This window comes from Hippocampus zosterae, chromosome 19 (genome assembly GCF_025434085.1).
Source record: "Hippocampus zosterae strain Florida chromosome 19, ASM2543408v3, whole genome shotgun sequence".
Lineage (NCBI taxonomy): Eukaryota > Metazoa > Chordata > Actinopteri > Syngnathiformes > Syngnathidae > Hippocampus > Hippocampus zosterae.
Window position 1 is genome coordinate 8,583,047 of NC_067469.1, and position 15,208 is coordinate 8,598,254.

At 42.6% G+C, this 15,208-nt stretch overlaps 1 protein-coding gene across 2 annotated transcripts in view; it reads right to left on the reverse strand.

Annotated features, from left to right (window-relative positions):
- The window catches only part of nhsl1b (NHS-like 1b), a 76,970-nt gene extending 63,286 nt beyond the window's left edge, over nucleotides 1-13,684 (reverse strand). Inside the window, exon 1 of one of the 2 annotated variants that reach the window (XM_052053441.1) lies at nucleotides 13,140-13,684. In XM_052053441.1, the coding sequence (XP_051909401.1) occupies nucleotides 13,140-13,425 (286 nt within the window). In that variant the 5' untranslated portion in view covers nucleotides 13,426-13,684. The remainder of the gene's footprint in view (nucleotides 1-13,139) is intronic. The other variant, XM_052053442.1, reaches the window with a different exon arrangement.
- Between the last annotated feature and the right edge of the window lie 1,524 nt (nucleotides 13,685-15,208).

Here is a 15,208-nt window from a genome sequence, read left to right on the forward strand (position 1 = left end):
CCCGTCCCCCAACACACACACCCACACACACACACACACTTGGTAGAATAAATACTAGCTACTGAGGCAGACAACTAGCTAACAAGCTAACTAACATGGATAGCATCAGTTCATTTGCACTGTGACGCTAATTCATAAAATAGGTGTTTTAAGAAAAATCAGGTCATTTACTGTTTTACTATGTTTACATTTTATTTGGAAATTTTTGTTTTTCTTATGTTCACTTTTTAAGCGACGGAACAAGTTGTCCCCCGAACATTTGACAAGAACACACTTCACCAAGTTGCAATCGCAGTAGCATGATACAGTGAAAAGGCAATTCATTTGCTTAATGTCAGAATCTGATACCTGCTTATTTGCGTCCCACCTTTCTGGTACTCCCTTACACACAGGTCCCATCCTGTCTCTGAACACACTCCCTTTTAGTTGGAAATTGTCAACACGATTTATTTGGAATTGCATGGCAGAAAAAAAAGGCGTAAAAATTCCTACTAAGATGCAACAGTGACAGGTCTGGTGGGATAAGGGAGCCCCGGGTCTCAAATTACATACCAAATCCGTCTGGCCTTATTTAATTTTTTTTAAATGTGTGTCTATGCCTTTTATACAGAACAGGCATGCAGGAAAAATGACGGAAAAGTGCCATCTATTAGCGGCAGTGGCAAAGGAGCAAACAAGCGTGAAAGGGGCTAATTAAAAACAACAACAAAAAAACGTCACAGTCATGATTTTTGGGACCAATACTTGTCAGGGTACACACTCAAGCTAAGTTAACTAGTTTGGAAGACAAAATGAAAAAGGATGCAGTACAAAGGACCTCGCCATCCATGAAAGATTGATAAAAGAGAAAGATTGATGGATCTCGTTTGCCCACAGCCCTCCGGTGATGTGACATTTCCATCCAGACTGTGTACGGCTTGCTCCAGTCAGAGCACAACAAAGACCCTCAGTCTCATTTCCAGACTTCCAAAGTGTCGGAAAACCACGGGCAGCTCGACTCCCCCAAGAACCGAGAGCCTCCACTGGGCCATGTTACTGATCCGTTTTGCCCCGTCTTCATTCAGGCGCTTTGGACTTGATGGTAGTGGTCTCCAGAGGCTGGAGGGAAGAGAGCTGATTGGATGATTCTTACAAAACACCAGAGTGTATTGTTGGGCCTGAGGGAGCTCATGGAGGGGGTTGGGGGGCGAGTAGGAGCTCTTCATTTGTACCGCCTTGTTAGTAAGTTAAAAAGATACTCGACAAAATCAAACGCATGAAGATAATGTAATGATACTCATTGGCATATATTCTTTATCCTCTGCAAAAAAAACATAAATGCAGTTTACGGAGTCGTTTGAAAGTGGTTATGAAAGTCTTCTTTGTTTGTATCTTTACGATTGCATTATACTTTCCCCCGGAAGTCCACCAGAAGACGCTGCAAAGAGTTCATCACAATGCACACACACTGTTTCATTCTATTCAAAGATGTATTTACAATATGCATAAAAATGCATCCAAAGTACAATATTATTGAAGACCATTTTTCTCCGCTATCGCTTTCAATAACAAGCATAGTAGGCATGTTCTGTACCACATGGAGACTGTGTGATAAATGTCTGAGCACACACAACTACTGTGGGAAGACACACACACAAAAAATATCCCCTCGGGGAAAAATGTTGTCGCTCTGAGGGAGATGTTGGATGCTTTACAAGCAATGCAGTGAGTGAAACTACACTTGTATCGCTGTGCCTGGATATTATTAAACACGAAACTGGACCCACTCGTAATCGGATTTTGCACGCTATTACGTGGGAAAACACTGACACTGAGCACAATTTCAAGGCAAAAGCTAGAATATTACTTGAGGCAAGGAAATGTGGCCTTCATTGCGATAGCATGTTGTGCCACAACATGAGGGACAGCACTGAGCTCCACTGGAGGACTTTTAAGTGCCTAATTTACACTCGGCCAATCTTTTGGCGATTCACATTAGATGTGTTAGCGGACATTTGTTTTGCTACATTGAATATTCTGGTTTTTAAAAATGCAATTTTGCTTCGGAAGTCCTTTTTACAGTAAAGCATGACGCAAGCATGCTTTGCTTCTTCTTTGGAAGACTGCACGCAAGAGAGGAAGGACAGGCACCAAAGTAAAACTTTAAAAAATGCGCACGAATATGGTTATGGGTTTTTCAAAAGTTAACCTGAAGTTTTTCAGAAGGCCTCTGTTAAGGCGTTTTCCCACTCTTGGTTAAGTCAACTTCATACAAATTACTCACAAAATGTCGCCCGACCTGTTTTCACTGCAAAGCTGTGTTCACCTGCGCAATCCTCAAGTGACAGGTAAGGCACACACGCAAACACACTACATATACCGTACAGTATGGTACATTGTCCAAGGGGGCCGCGACAATTAAGGCGCGCGGCCTCAAAAGAAAGCTTCAGGAGATTAAGCATGCCCTAGATGTATGAAATGATATTTCGCATAATCCTCATCAGTGACTCGAAAAATCTGTCGTTCTCGCCGTGTACTCACGGGAGGACCACCCACACACACACACGTGGGCGCGCACACAATGTCACAAAACATCGGAACAATGAAAACAATACTCTGGATTAGTGTCGAGGGGGGAGCGCATGCGCAAATGCGACACAGGCAGCAGCAAATCCAGCAAATCATCAGAGCACATTGCAGCTCAAATCATCCATCCATCCATTTTCCGATCCGCTTATCCTCACAAGGGTCGCGGGGGGGTGCTGGAGCCTATCCCAGCTGTCTTCGGGCAGTAGGCGGGGGACACCCTGAACCGGTTGCCAGCCAATCACAGGGCACATAGAAACAAACAACCAGTCGCGCTCACACTCACACCAAGGGACAATTTAGAGTGTTCAATCAGCCTGCCACGCATGTTTTTGGAATGTGGGAGGAAACCGGAGTACCCAGAGAAAACCCACGCGGGCCCGGGAGAACATGCAAACTCCACACAAGGAGGCCAGAGCTGGAGGTTGACATGCTAACCACTGGACCACCGGGCTGCCCACCTCAAATCACTTTCAAGTTAAATGCTGCACCCCATTTGAAAGAAAAAAAAATGCAACATAATACCTTCATTTGTCGTGGCATGATAAATATTTGATCGTTGTATTCATTCATTCATTCATTTACGATTTAACATGATTTTAGGGTTGGGTTGTGTTGATGTCGGTGTGAGAGGGTATATGACAGCAATAATAGGGCATAACGCAATGTGATATTTGGTAACTCAAGCAAAGTTTCTGAACAATAGCGATTTTGGAGATGCGCTTTCGATACTGGTGGGTTTAAGTGTCATTGATCGCTGTCAACTGTGGCCTAGTGAAGCGCCCTTGAGACTCTTTTGTGTTTTGGGCTATACATCGTAAAATAAAGTTGACTTAGCTGAAGAGAATGTCAGATTGGACGCCACTTCTTCAGCTCCGGTGAATTGCTGACTTGTCAGAACAAATCATCGTTCTTCTTGAGTGCAAACATTAGGGTGTGTCATTTTGCCTCTTTTGTGTTTAAGTCTAATGGGGCGCCTCCTAAATGTCCAAAAGCGCTGCCAGTACACCTTGTTTGCATAACCTGTGGCCTGCTGTGTGATAAAGATTTTGTTGCGACCCCCCCAACACACACACACACACACACACACACAGACACACAACCATTTTGCCTCATGTGAAGCGACGCACGGCCTGTTCTGTCCTGACCACAAACACGCAAGGCGATGTTTTCCACAGGGCCGCACCTATGTGTACCAACAAGCCCATTAAAAAAAAAAAAAAAAAGATGACACGAACCGTCAATAGAAACACACAGAGTTGATGTTTTGCACATCAACAAGGCCTGCAGGCAAACCCTGAGGGAAACATAAATACACACAAACCATTACGACTCTTGGCGATGGAATGCCGCAATGAAAATGACTATTTCATGGTTGTTATCTAGTTCTACTGGACATTTATAGTCCATGATGATGGCTGTGTGGATGTCAAAGTGTTACTTACACACACACACACACACACACACACACGCATGCACACACACACAGTACAATTTGTGAGTCGACTGCTAAGTGAGATGGATGACCAGCCAAGGTGCTTCAGGGGGAAGAGAAAAATCCTATTAGGAGTGTTTTCTTGAGCTAATTAATAGACACATCAGTGCAGCAATTGCGCAATTCGAAACAAGCAGCTAAAAGCGGGTAGTTCAGGTTACTGAAAATGTGAGTTTTTTTTCACCTTTTAAAAACGGAGTTCCATACAACAAATTCTGTAAATATAGTAAATTATGAAATACAATCTCAAGAAAGAGAGAAAAAGTAACACTCATGAATTAATTGAAATGATTCAAAGGTAAAAGTTGAGAGACACTAAAATGAAGGGGACAGTAGTCGACTGGTTAGCACGTCCGCCTCACAGTGCAGAGGGTTTGAATCCGGCCCTGGCCTTCGTGTGTGGAGTTTGTATTTCCTCCCGGTCCCTGCGTGGGTTTCCTCCAGTTTGTCCGGTTTCCTCCCACATTCCAAAAACATGCGTGGCAGGCAGATTTAACACTGTAAATTGTCCCTTGGTGTGATTGTGAGCGCATGTGGTTGTTGGTCTACGTGTGCCCTGCGATTGGCTGGCAACCGGTTCACGGTGTACCCCGAAAACCTCCTGAAGATATTTGGGATAGACTCCAGCACGCCCGCGACCTTCTTGAGGAGAAGCGGATTACAAAATGGATGGACGGATGGTAAAATTATTACCAAAAATGATTTAAAAGAGATTTTAAAATGATAATTTAAATTATCCATCCATCCATTTTAGATGATTGTAGAAAAAGAAAAATGAGGGACAATATTAAAATATAATATCCAAGACAAAATATATTCCAGAAAAGTATTAGCAGTTTTTCTCGGGATTATCCGTCAAACCAAAAGCTTGATGACAATTTCCCACGCGCTTCTGTCCACTTGCGCGAGACACGTTTCAACAAAGTCTAATAAGAATCAAAAAGGCGGCAGCTTGCGTTTCCTTAAATTCATACAGAGCATGTGACAGATGTGCTGGCAAAGAGGCCGCCGTTTATTTTTCCACAAGCTGTCATCGGCTCAGCATATACGCACTAAACAGTCAAGCGCATGCATGCGCAAATGTGTGTTCACAAGCTTTGGATGCACATACGGAGGAGAACAATAACCTTGATATGTCACGACCACCTGCTTCAGCGCGCATTTCACGAACATCCGTTTGGCAGACTGACGCTCTGCTACGCTGCGTCCCCGAGCATGACCGCCGAATCTTTTCAATCAGGAGTGTGCGGCGTCGTAGCATGTCACGGACGCGGGGAAACGCTTCCCCCTTCACGTCAGCATCTCAAGGAACAAGTACAAAATCCAACTACAAATTTAACAGCGGTTCTCGTTTGTGATCGACAGTTAGCAAGAGAAAAGATCATGTATCAAGTACAACTTTATTGTCAAATGTGCTGTATACAGCACAGATGAAATATCTTCCTTCTCAAGCCAACATGCAACAAGAGGAGCCGCTGCGGGTGCCCGCAAGTACATGGCTCATGATGCCAAACTAGGACTTAACAGGGAGCAAAACCAGTTGAATCTGTGGAACCCTGCTGACCAAATGACCGCCAGTTAGTGTTGTCAATGCGTGGAGCCATCGGTTAGCCTACGGCTAACGTTGAGGTGCTAGCCACTTTCGCGCTAAATGCTACGCTTCTTGGAGCCACTATGCTTTGTTGTGTATGTACTCAAATGTTCATTGTTTTACGCCACAGTTATTTATTCATTTTCTGGGGGGGTTGACAAGCATGGTAAAGGTTGTGTATTTGCGGACTATATAGGAAATGTTTTGGGATCATACTTTGCGACGTATTCGTGGTTTTAAACTATGAAAGGCATTGATAATCATTTCCAGGAGAGCATTCATTTTTTGGGGCAGAAACTTTCTATTTGTGGTTCACTCAAAAAGCAGGGCTCCGGTGTATAACAAGCAACGTTTTGGAAAATAATTGTTACATAATTGTTTTCAATGGTTCATTTGGAGCCATTTTGATCGTATTTGTTGTGACTGTAAATGACAGCAAAAAGGGGGCAAATAAAAAGCTCAAGGCCGAGCAGGTGCGCGGCCTTTGTGGTGGCTCGGCACACCGGCGAGCAATGACATCAAAGCGCCGACGATGGACGGATGAGGAGAAAGGGAAAATGGTCTGCGGAGCATATGAAGCAAATGGAAGATGGAAGGAGGGAAATAATAGGGGAACAAAAATCATGTGGCATCGGTTTAAGTGGCCGCAAAGACACAAGTTGTAAAGATGTTCTCAGACCTCTTTAGTTCATCCAGGCAAAATTAGCTCATCTGTTTCCAGCCAGATTCCAAATGAGATTTGCGGTCTGCGGCCGGCGAAACTATTTGGCTCTCCAGAGGAAAACATCAGGGAATTGAGCACATTTCTCTTGCCCCTAAACAACGACTGAGGGCATTGATGGAGTCAAGAGATGCAAAACTGCGTCTCTTCAATCTTCCGCCTAACCAGGGGTTGCAACCTCGAGGATTAAAAGTTTCCAAATCTTCGCATTGCCCGCAACAAACACTTGATTACATCTTGCCAAAAGCCTCTTTTACACTGCTTGTAAGAGGCAGTAATACATTTTTTGCACAACTTTGTGTGTGCCAACAAGAAGCTGAATGGTCAAATTCACAAGAGGTGTTGGATCTATGAAAAATATTCCCATTTACATACATTATGGAATACATTAGAAAGGGGCACTAAAGTGTTTACAGCTTGAAGTGAAGCATTATGGGACTTCACAATTTCGCATTCCCGCCTGGGAGATTGACCATTACGTATGCGTCCTGTCACGTTTTGACCACATGAAAAAATAATGGCGGAAGGAGAAAGATTTGCGTTTTCAAACTGGAGCTCCGATCTCTATTTTGAGCTTGTGTCAGCTACAGAAAATATTAAGTTACGTTGACAAAGTGTTATTTAGCTTCGAAAACTTGGCTACTCTCGATGACGTTGTGACCTGAAATTGCTTGTTGTGTGTTTATTTTGTGACCGTTCGATAAAAAAACCGCAGTGCCCACGTGGCCGCGTCTGCCCTTGACTACCTGTGGCGGGATTACAATTTGTTCTGTCATCCTAAAAATATCTCATCTGCTTTGACATTTTTTTTTCTAAATTCATTTCAGACCACTATTTCATCTTCACTTTGCATGGCGAACACCGCTTGCAAGCGTGAAGCATCTGTCAATCTCTCTCCCATGGATCTTTCAGGCTCTAAAAGCGCTTTGTGCCTGGATCAGGGCAGCCCCTGAATCCTTGGCATGGGAAGGCGTGAGAGAAGCCAGCTACAAGTTCAAGCACACACACAACTCGGATAGTGTTCAACGGCAGGATCCCTCCTCTAGTTCCTCCTCTTTTCTTAAACGACACCCTCCACCCGCCATTTTTCATCACTTGTCCAGCGTGACCCCCGGCGCTGTTGTTCTTCGTGGGACAAGGTCGCCCTCGTCCAGAAGACATGGAAGACTCTTTTTCATGGAATGAACCACGTGGGAAATAACTAAAGGGTCAGAGCACTCAAGGACAAGGGAATAAAGAGGCGGGGCTGGAAGAAATGCCGAGCTGCACTTACGATTACTACATTATCGCGTGTGAATTTTCCCTCGTCCTATGCCGTTAAGAATGAAAGGGAAATTTCAAGGAGTTATAAACAGAGGAGTGTTGTGTAGTCAAACACACTGTTTGGAGACTTTAAACATAAACAGCAAAGTTTGTTGACGACCACAACAACAACAATGATTAGGCGCGGAGCTCGCCTGAGCGAGAAATGGCCGCCGACAGATAAGCAGGTGCGAAAGACATGACACATGACAGAAGGCTTCAAACAGAAGACATCTATAAATATCTGAGGGGTGGCCGGGGGAGCAAAAGCCTCTCCAATACGATACCCCACAAAATTGTCACAACAGAAGCAATTGGGCTTGGTTTGACACAAAAAAAAAAAATCGGTTTTGTCTGCCTTTTCAATTCCGCTGCTCTGCTCTGGATGGAAAGAGAGGCCAAAGTCAACCAGGCAATTCACAAGAAGTTTCTAAACTAAAAAACAAACAAACAAAAAAAAAACAACACAATTACACTTAGTGTATTTAAAACACACATTTAGCCTTACAGTCTGCTAGCTTAATGCTAATGCTAAATACATTGATGTTGTGGCCGTTCAAGCCTTTCAGCAACAAACTGAACACAAGTAGTGCAGCAAGACGTAAACAGACAAAGATAACCTTAGTTGATCATATTCTTCATATATTCCTCTGTGTAGAATAACTAATTAACTAAATTAACTACATAACTAATATTAGTATCATTAGAACGAGCTGAGAGAGAGGTTAAGATGTCTCAGTGTCTTATTGGCAGACCTGCGACAAAATTAAACAAGGTTCCTGAACAGTTAATCGATTCTTAAAAACAATTACTGATTCATTTGACAATGCATTACTTTTTATTTAAACATTGCACCTCTAATTTTCTGTCTAACCGAAATGTCTCTAGAAAGGTGACGGCCCCACCATTTTTTTTTTTTGCCTTCTGACTTAGTATCAGTTGTGCCAGTGAAATAGAATTCTGCATTGTCCGCTCCGAGCTGCCAATTAACCTTTACTACAACTGCAACCTACTTTCCACGTAAAAATAGAACACTCCCCTATTAACGTGTGCAATAAATGACAGGCGGCACTCGTCGGTTAACCATAATTAATCTTGCATTAGCTGCTTGCAGACACACTAACAATGAAATTCAATGTACAATCAAACGGAGCTACAAACTACAGTCAACCAAGCTCAGATTAGTAAATCTGGACATTCTGGCAATTTCCCAGAGGCCAGGCTCTATACACACACACACGGCTCGGGTCATTATTCCAGCCCATATGCATTTGTGATATTTAACTTTATTATCGCCTGTCCAATTGGACTAATATCACTTGTTGACTGCAGTACCTTTGTGACCAGGTCGCAATAATTTCATACCAAAAGTAACAATTATGGAGGGAACGCCTCCATACGATCCTAAAGTTAGAATCACACCATTAATAGGGCACAGAAAGTGGTGCCAATTGGCTTCAAATAAAAGCGCTGACAGGAAGTGTTATGTTTGCAGCCGAAATGTTGGTGACTTCACAGCCTTTTATAAATCAAGTGACTTATTCCGTGTTCTGGACACTTGCCTGTTTGCCCCTTGTTCAACTCTTTAGGTTCTCATACGCTTCCAAAGAAACACTGATCGTTTAGATCACTGGTGTCAAACGCAAGGCTCGGGGGCCAGATGCGGCCCGCCACATCATTTTATGTGGCCCGCGGAAGCAGATCAAGCATGTCAACTTGCATGATGCTTGCTAAAATCTCAACCAAAATTCAAAATTCTCATTTGTAATAAACATTTTATAGACATTTTGTAAGCATTTTCTTGGAACCAAAAGCCTCATTACAGTAACTTAAACAACAAACCATTATTATTGACTTTTTTAAAATTTGGTTTCAGTCATAACAGCCCTCCAAGGGAAACGGGTAACTAAATTGAGGCCCACGACAAAAATGAGTTTGACATCCCTGGTTTAGATTGAGATATTAACAAGCGTTAAGATTTTAGTTGTGGCGTCTGCTCTTTGCACCTTGGTTCCCTAACCCCCTCGTAAAGGCGAAGGATGACTGTGTACTCTCATTAAGAATACACAAACTTGTTGCCGTCTGCTATGATGCATGTCTTGTACCGTTACACTCCAATGAACTTGACTTACAGCTTGTCAGTGGAAACTACTTCCATGGATGACGTTACCACGGATGTGCTGAGGGACTGTTCTTGTTTTTGTTTGCACTCTGACAGTGTGTCAGCGTGCGTGAGGATGTTGGAGCAGCCAACCAAAGAACAGGTGACCCGTGTGGACTCCGCAGAGGAAACTCAAGCAAGATAAACGACTTGGTTTGAACTCTTGACTCCGGAGCGTCAGGTGTTCCCCCTCTGACCTGCACTTCCAAACCACTGCATGACTATCAATCCACTCAATAGAAGGAGGGGGAAGTTACATTTTCCTGTTCAAATAATTTGTTCATTTCAACAGAGCAAAGTGACGTGATGCTAAATGGATTTGTCCTCTTCGCTCATCCCCCAAAACAAAACAAAAAAACTACTCAGTTTTGATTCTACTTCCTTCTGAAAAAAGAAGTAAAACACCCAAAGTAGCAAATAGAAAAGAAAACTCAACAGGGCTAGCATGTGATAACAGCAGATTATCTGCTGGATCATGACTGCACCATTAAACACATCTTTGTGGCGTAACATTCAATCAGTTTCTCATCAAACGTTGCATTTGTTTGGCTCTGTTTGCTCAGTCTATCAATCTGTGTGTGTGAGTCACAAGCACTCAAAACGAGCTAAAATAAAACGATAGACAATGAGTCAGAAGTTCAGTGGAATTAAATAAGGGCTTGTCTTCTCAATCCTACTTGGCGACATATTTCGCAATAATTGAGGGCTTTCCTTCAACAAGCAAAATCGTTTTGTTTTGTCCCCACCAGAGTTCACAACTGGCCAAAGGATACGCGTCAATGAGGAAAGCAAACTATTGCCATTAATTCATTCGTTGACAGCTGTTTCAGAGCATTTTGACAGATTTTTGAAAGGCTGTAAAGACAATTAACGCACCAAACCTACCAAAAGAAAAAGTACTGGTAGATGCAATTCTGTTAGCTGAAAAGAAAAAAAAATGTATCTTGTTTTTTTTTTTTTGGTGCTTTAGTAATTAGTACTAGAAGATGGGGGTTGGTTTCACCCAAAACATGATTTAAGCAAAATGCGGAGAAAACTAGCATGTCAAGAACAGTAACTTGGACGCTCATATTTTTTGGTACATAAACGTCAGCAGCAGAGTTTGGTTTGAGGTCTCCAATTAAGATTTCAACACATCAGGGCGGCAGAAGTGACAGAATTCCTTTCCACACTAACATTATCCCACCAAATCCATTCAGGCTCCAATGAGGAAAAATGACGCAAATTTGTCTTGAGTGTCACATTATTGGAGCGAGTTGATTTCACACATGCATAAATTACTTGGACGACCAATTTCGACTTCTCACAACGAGTGAGGATTGCTGTGCGATTTATTTGTACGCGTTACGTGCGTCAAAGTTGTTTGAAAGTGTATCCTTACATCACATCAATGCTCATTTCTGGAAGCCCACCTTTTACATTAAGCGAGTGGACTTTCATTTCAGTTTAGCTGAATATTTTGGTGTGTCTTCAGTGACTCTGAGCGAATGACAGGCTGGGGCATTCTCCGTTGTACAAATCAAAGTCTGAGTTAATGTATAACCGCAGGCGGGCAGCGATAGCCAAACAACAATAGCCGTGATGGGCGCCAAAGTTGCAACCCCCCCCCTCCCCAGTCTCTCCCTCACAATTTTGGCGCGGTGTGGCTTTGTCATGAAGACACTTCCTGTCCTCCCTTTGAACAACACAGATGGTCAAGTCGCTTGCGTGGAAATCAATCACTTCTGACAGGAGCTCACGCCGCCGTTAGTACGAGTTGGGAGCTGTCACCTTGGACATGATCGGCCTCTCTACACTGCCAAATAGAAGAAGTGGTACCACACTTGGTAGATTTGTTTCATTAGTTTAATAGCAACTAGAGTAGTTGTGTTTTTTTTAGTAGGGTGGTGGCACCTCACCGCTTTTCAGCTTTACAGTAACGTAACATTTCATGAATTGCAAGTCTCAGCTCCTGTTTTTGCAGCCACTCAAAACATGAATTGCTGTTGCATGATGTGGCGACGTCGCAATGTACACAAGCCACCATCAAGACCTCTCGCCAATGTTTTTTTTTTCTTATTATTGAAAACGCAACCAAAACATGCTTTCGACAAAATACAGACAGCATATGTGGGGAGGGGGGTCCTTGGATTACAATGGATTTGTGTAGTCTACAACTAATTTACGCAATAGAAGCATATTTCCATCGATTTTCTCCATTGTTTTGTTTTTTTTTACTATTGAGTTTTATGTTTTGTTGTTTGCATTTGCAGTTATTATTATGGGGCTCTATACGAAAGGTTGACTTGTTTTGTATGACAGCGACTGGTAAGAATGTTAAAATATGACTTTAAGAACAGGTCCGTACAGTTAATAAAGGTTTCAAGATGCCGACAGACTATTATTATTAGCTATGGGAAAATCGACATTGCAAACGCTGAGCTCTTGCAGTTCTACACTCCTGCAATAATAAACATTGTGACATTAATACCTCCCTGACCATGTCATTCAAAACGGAGCATTGTGATCTTTGAACAGTGTGAATGTTTTGCAGAGGGGAAACCGTAGCGGGCACACAAGTTGGAATGTGGTTCAATGAGACTTCCGCAACGGCCTCAGTTTCTCCTCACTCTGCACAAAGTGAGAATGACAGGAAAGAAGGATGATTCTCCAAAGCATGGGTTCCCAACATGTGGGTCTGGGAACCGGTAGTAGGTCCGAATGCATGTACGTGAACGTAGTCGTGCAGTATAAAGCAACAACTTACATACTTTGACTTGTTGTATGTCAACTTTTCGCAGCTTGGAAGTTGAAGCCTAAAATGTAGAATTTTACATTTAAGTGTTGGTTTTGAAAGTGTAAAACACAATGTCGTGCACCTCACACGTTTGTTGGACTCAAAATCTAAGTGCAGTGATTGTAGTTTGTTCAGTAGAGAAAGCAGAAAGTTACTGATTGTTTTTGATGCTTTGGCAGCATGTGTTTTAAATTTGGGAAATTAAATTTCCATTTTTAACAGTCTAAAAAGCATGAAATCGTCTTTTGGGGTTTGACTTATGTCAATATTGTAGCATGTTTGGGAGTTGAAAAGTAAAACTGCACTCTCCAGAATTTTTTTTTGGTCTAAAACAGATGGAAGCGAGCATTACATAGATGTGCAGTGTTGTGAGCATAACTTGTATCCGTGTTACGACAGTTCACAGCAATGCATTTCTATTGATAACTTAAGTATATTTTTCTCTTTTCTTTCATTTAAGCACAGTCAGTGACGACGTGATTGTCTTACAGTGCACATGACATGTTTCCAGGACTTGTCAAAACTTACGGACTCGGACTTTCTTGGCCTGCAGGAGACTGACTCGGGCGTGCATTGCGCGCAGGCGTCCTTGGACCCGGCACGACCTGCGGGATACAGAGGCCGCCTCCAACTCGATGCCCAGGAAGACGTCGGCGGCCAGGCGCGAGAGGTCGGCCAGTTGGTGGATGATGTTGGTGAGCGTGTGACAGTCCACCTCGCCCAGAGACGTGAACGGCGCCGCTTTCCTCGCTTTGCCCCGGGCCGGCAACCTGCTCACGCGCTGCGGCTCGACGGTCCTCTGGTGGAAAGGCATCGTCAAGGTTCTCCCAAGCGCACTTTTTGAAACTATGGTTTTCTTTATAAAGACTACAAAGACGCAATCCACGATATAGAAGCGCTCGCTATTTGAATGTAATCTTCCAATCCCGCCATGTTCGTGCAGCTGGACTGGTCTATTCAAATTCAAATAGACGCCGTGTGGAGGACAGGCTGCTGGCAGAAGGGAGAAAAACACACGCACACACAGGGAAAGTAAGAGAAAGGGAGGGGGGAGAAAAACCCGGAGAAACTATCAACCACCTGTTAGACGCTGGAACCGGAGTCAAACTAAAGCAAAGTTTACCTGCCAGCAAAGAGTAATAAAGGATGTTGGGAAAACCAGAACTGGAATCTGTGCTGACCTAAACGCTCTCAGATTGAATTGACCTACAGTTGTAACCGAAATGTTGATGCATGTTCCATTACATTGTGTCCATTTTTCCCAAGTCAATTCTTTTATATTTACAGCATTTCTCTTGGTTGCACTGCTTCTTTAGCCTCAATGTGTTACCATGGCAAGCTCATCCGCCCCGTCTTCACCATTCGTACTTCTGCCTGACATAAGGTCTTAAACTATATTACCAGTTTGAGTCCTTCGTTACCCATGCAAAATGTGATATTTTTCCTCACACACGCACACAATTAAATCCAGAGAAAAGTTAGTTTAGAAAAAATAACTACATGTAGTCATTGAAGAAAACCAATGTAGGGAAAACAGAATTAAATATATTGAAGTTTGTAATGGGACTCAAATGGCAATAGCAGGAATGAATTTGTGCTAATTTATTAAAATGTTTTATAAAAGAATGACATGAAACTAATGAACGAAAAAAAAGGTGAGCGGAGTCATTCTGCGGAAGGAGCACGAAGCACACGAATATTTTACACTTATAAACGTCGTTTATTGATAAAAAAAGTAGCCAATGATCGAGTGAAACAATACGCGCGTTTAAGTGTAAAAGTTTGACACAATTTGAAGTTATTTCACCTTTCAGTAAAATCCTTTAAATTCAAAACGCGGTGAATCAAAACCTACACCTGTAACTGCTTTTTTAAAACTAGTATATTTGTAGCGACTTTATATTCTCCATAAAGACAATTTAATCCCTACCTGGCTGTGTCACGTTGTCTTGTGTAGTGAGTCCAGTTAGCAGCAGGCTAAACCTAAACTGAAACGTTAGAGGTGATAGATGAAAGATATGAAACGTCATACATAATTAGAAACGCAATTGAACGGTTGGGGACTGGTATTGTACATTGTTGCGAAGTGTTGTTGGCCATTTAACATTGAACAACTCTTAAGAATGATAAATAAAGGTTTCGAAGTGCTGATAAGCAGTCTATCAAACAGTACCTTCTTAGCAGCTGCTGGCTAGCTTTCCCGCTCGAGTTACTGAAGAGCATTCACGACAACAACGATAAACGTTGTCGTTTGCTCATACCTTCCTTTTAAAAATAACTCCTCCACATTCTCTAAAACACTGGAGTTGTGATTTAGCTCTCCTCCCAGCTTACTCGTGCTTATTCAGTACGCCACCTGGCATTCCTACAATTGCTCAAAACAAATGGCTGTGTTTGGGTCTTTTTTAATAGTCCAAGGCTAAAAATGAAAAGTTCTACTCAAATGTGTGACTATCTCTAGTGTGCACACAGTAACAGAAATTAGACTTAATAGTGCTAATATACATACAAAACATCTGGTGCGCTTGTATTACTGTTATCCATGGTGACCCATTCCAAAAAAACTGCATTCAAATTTTCTGCTGAAACTGTACTTC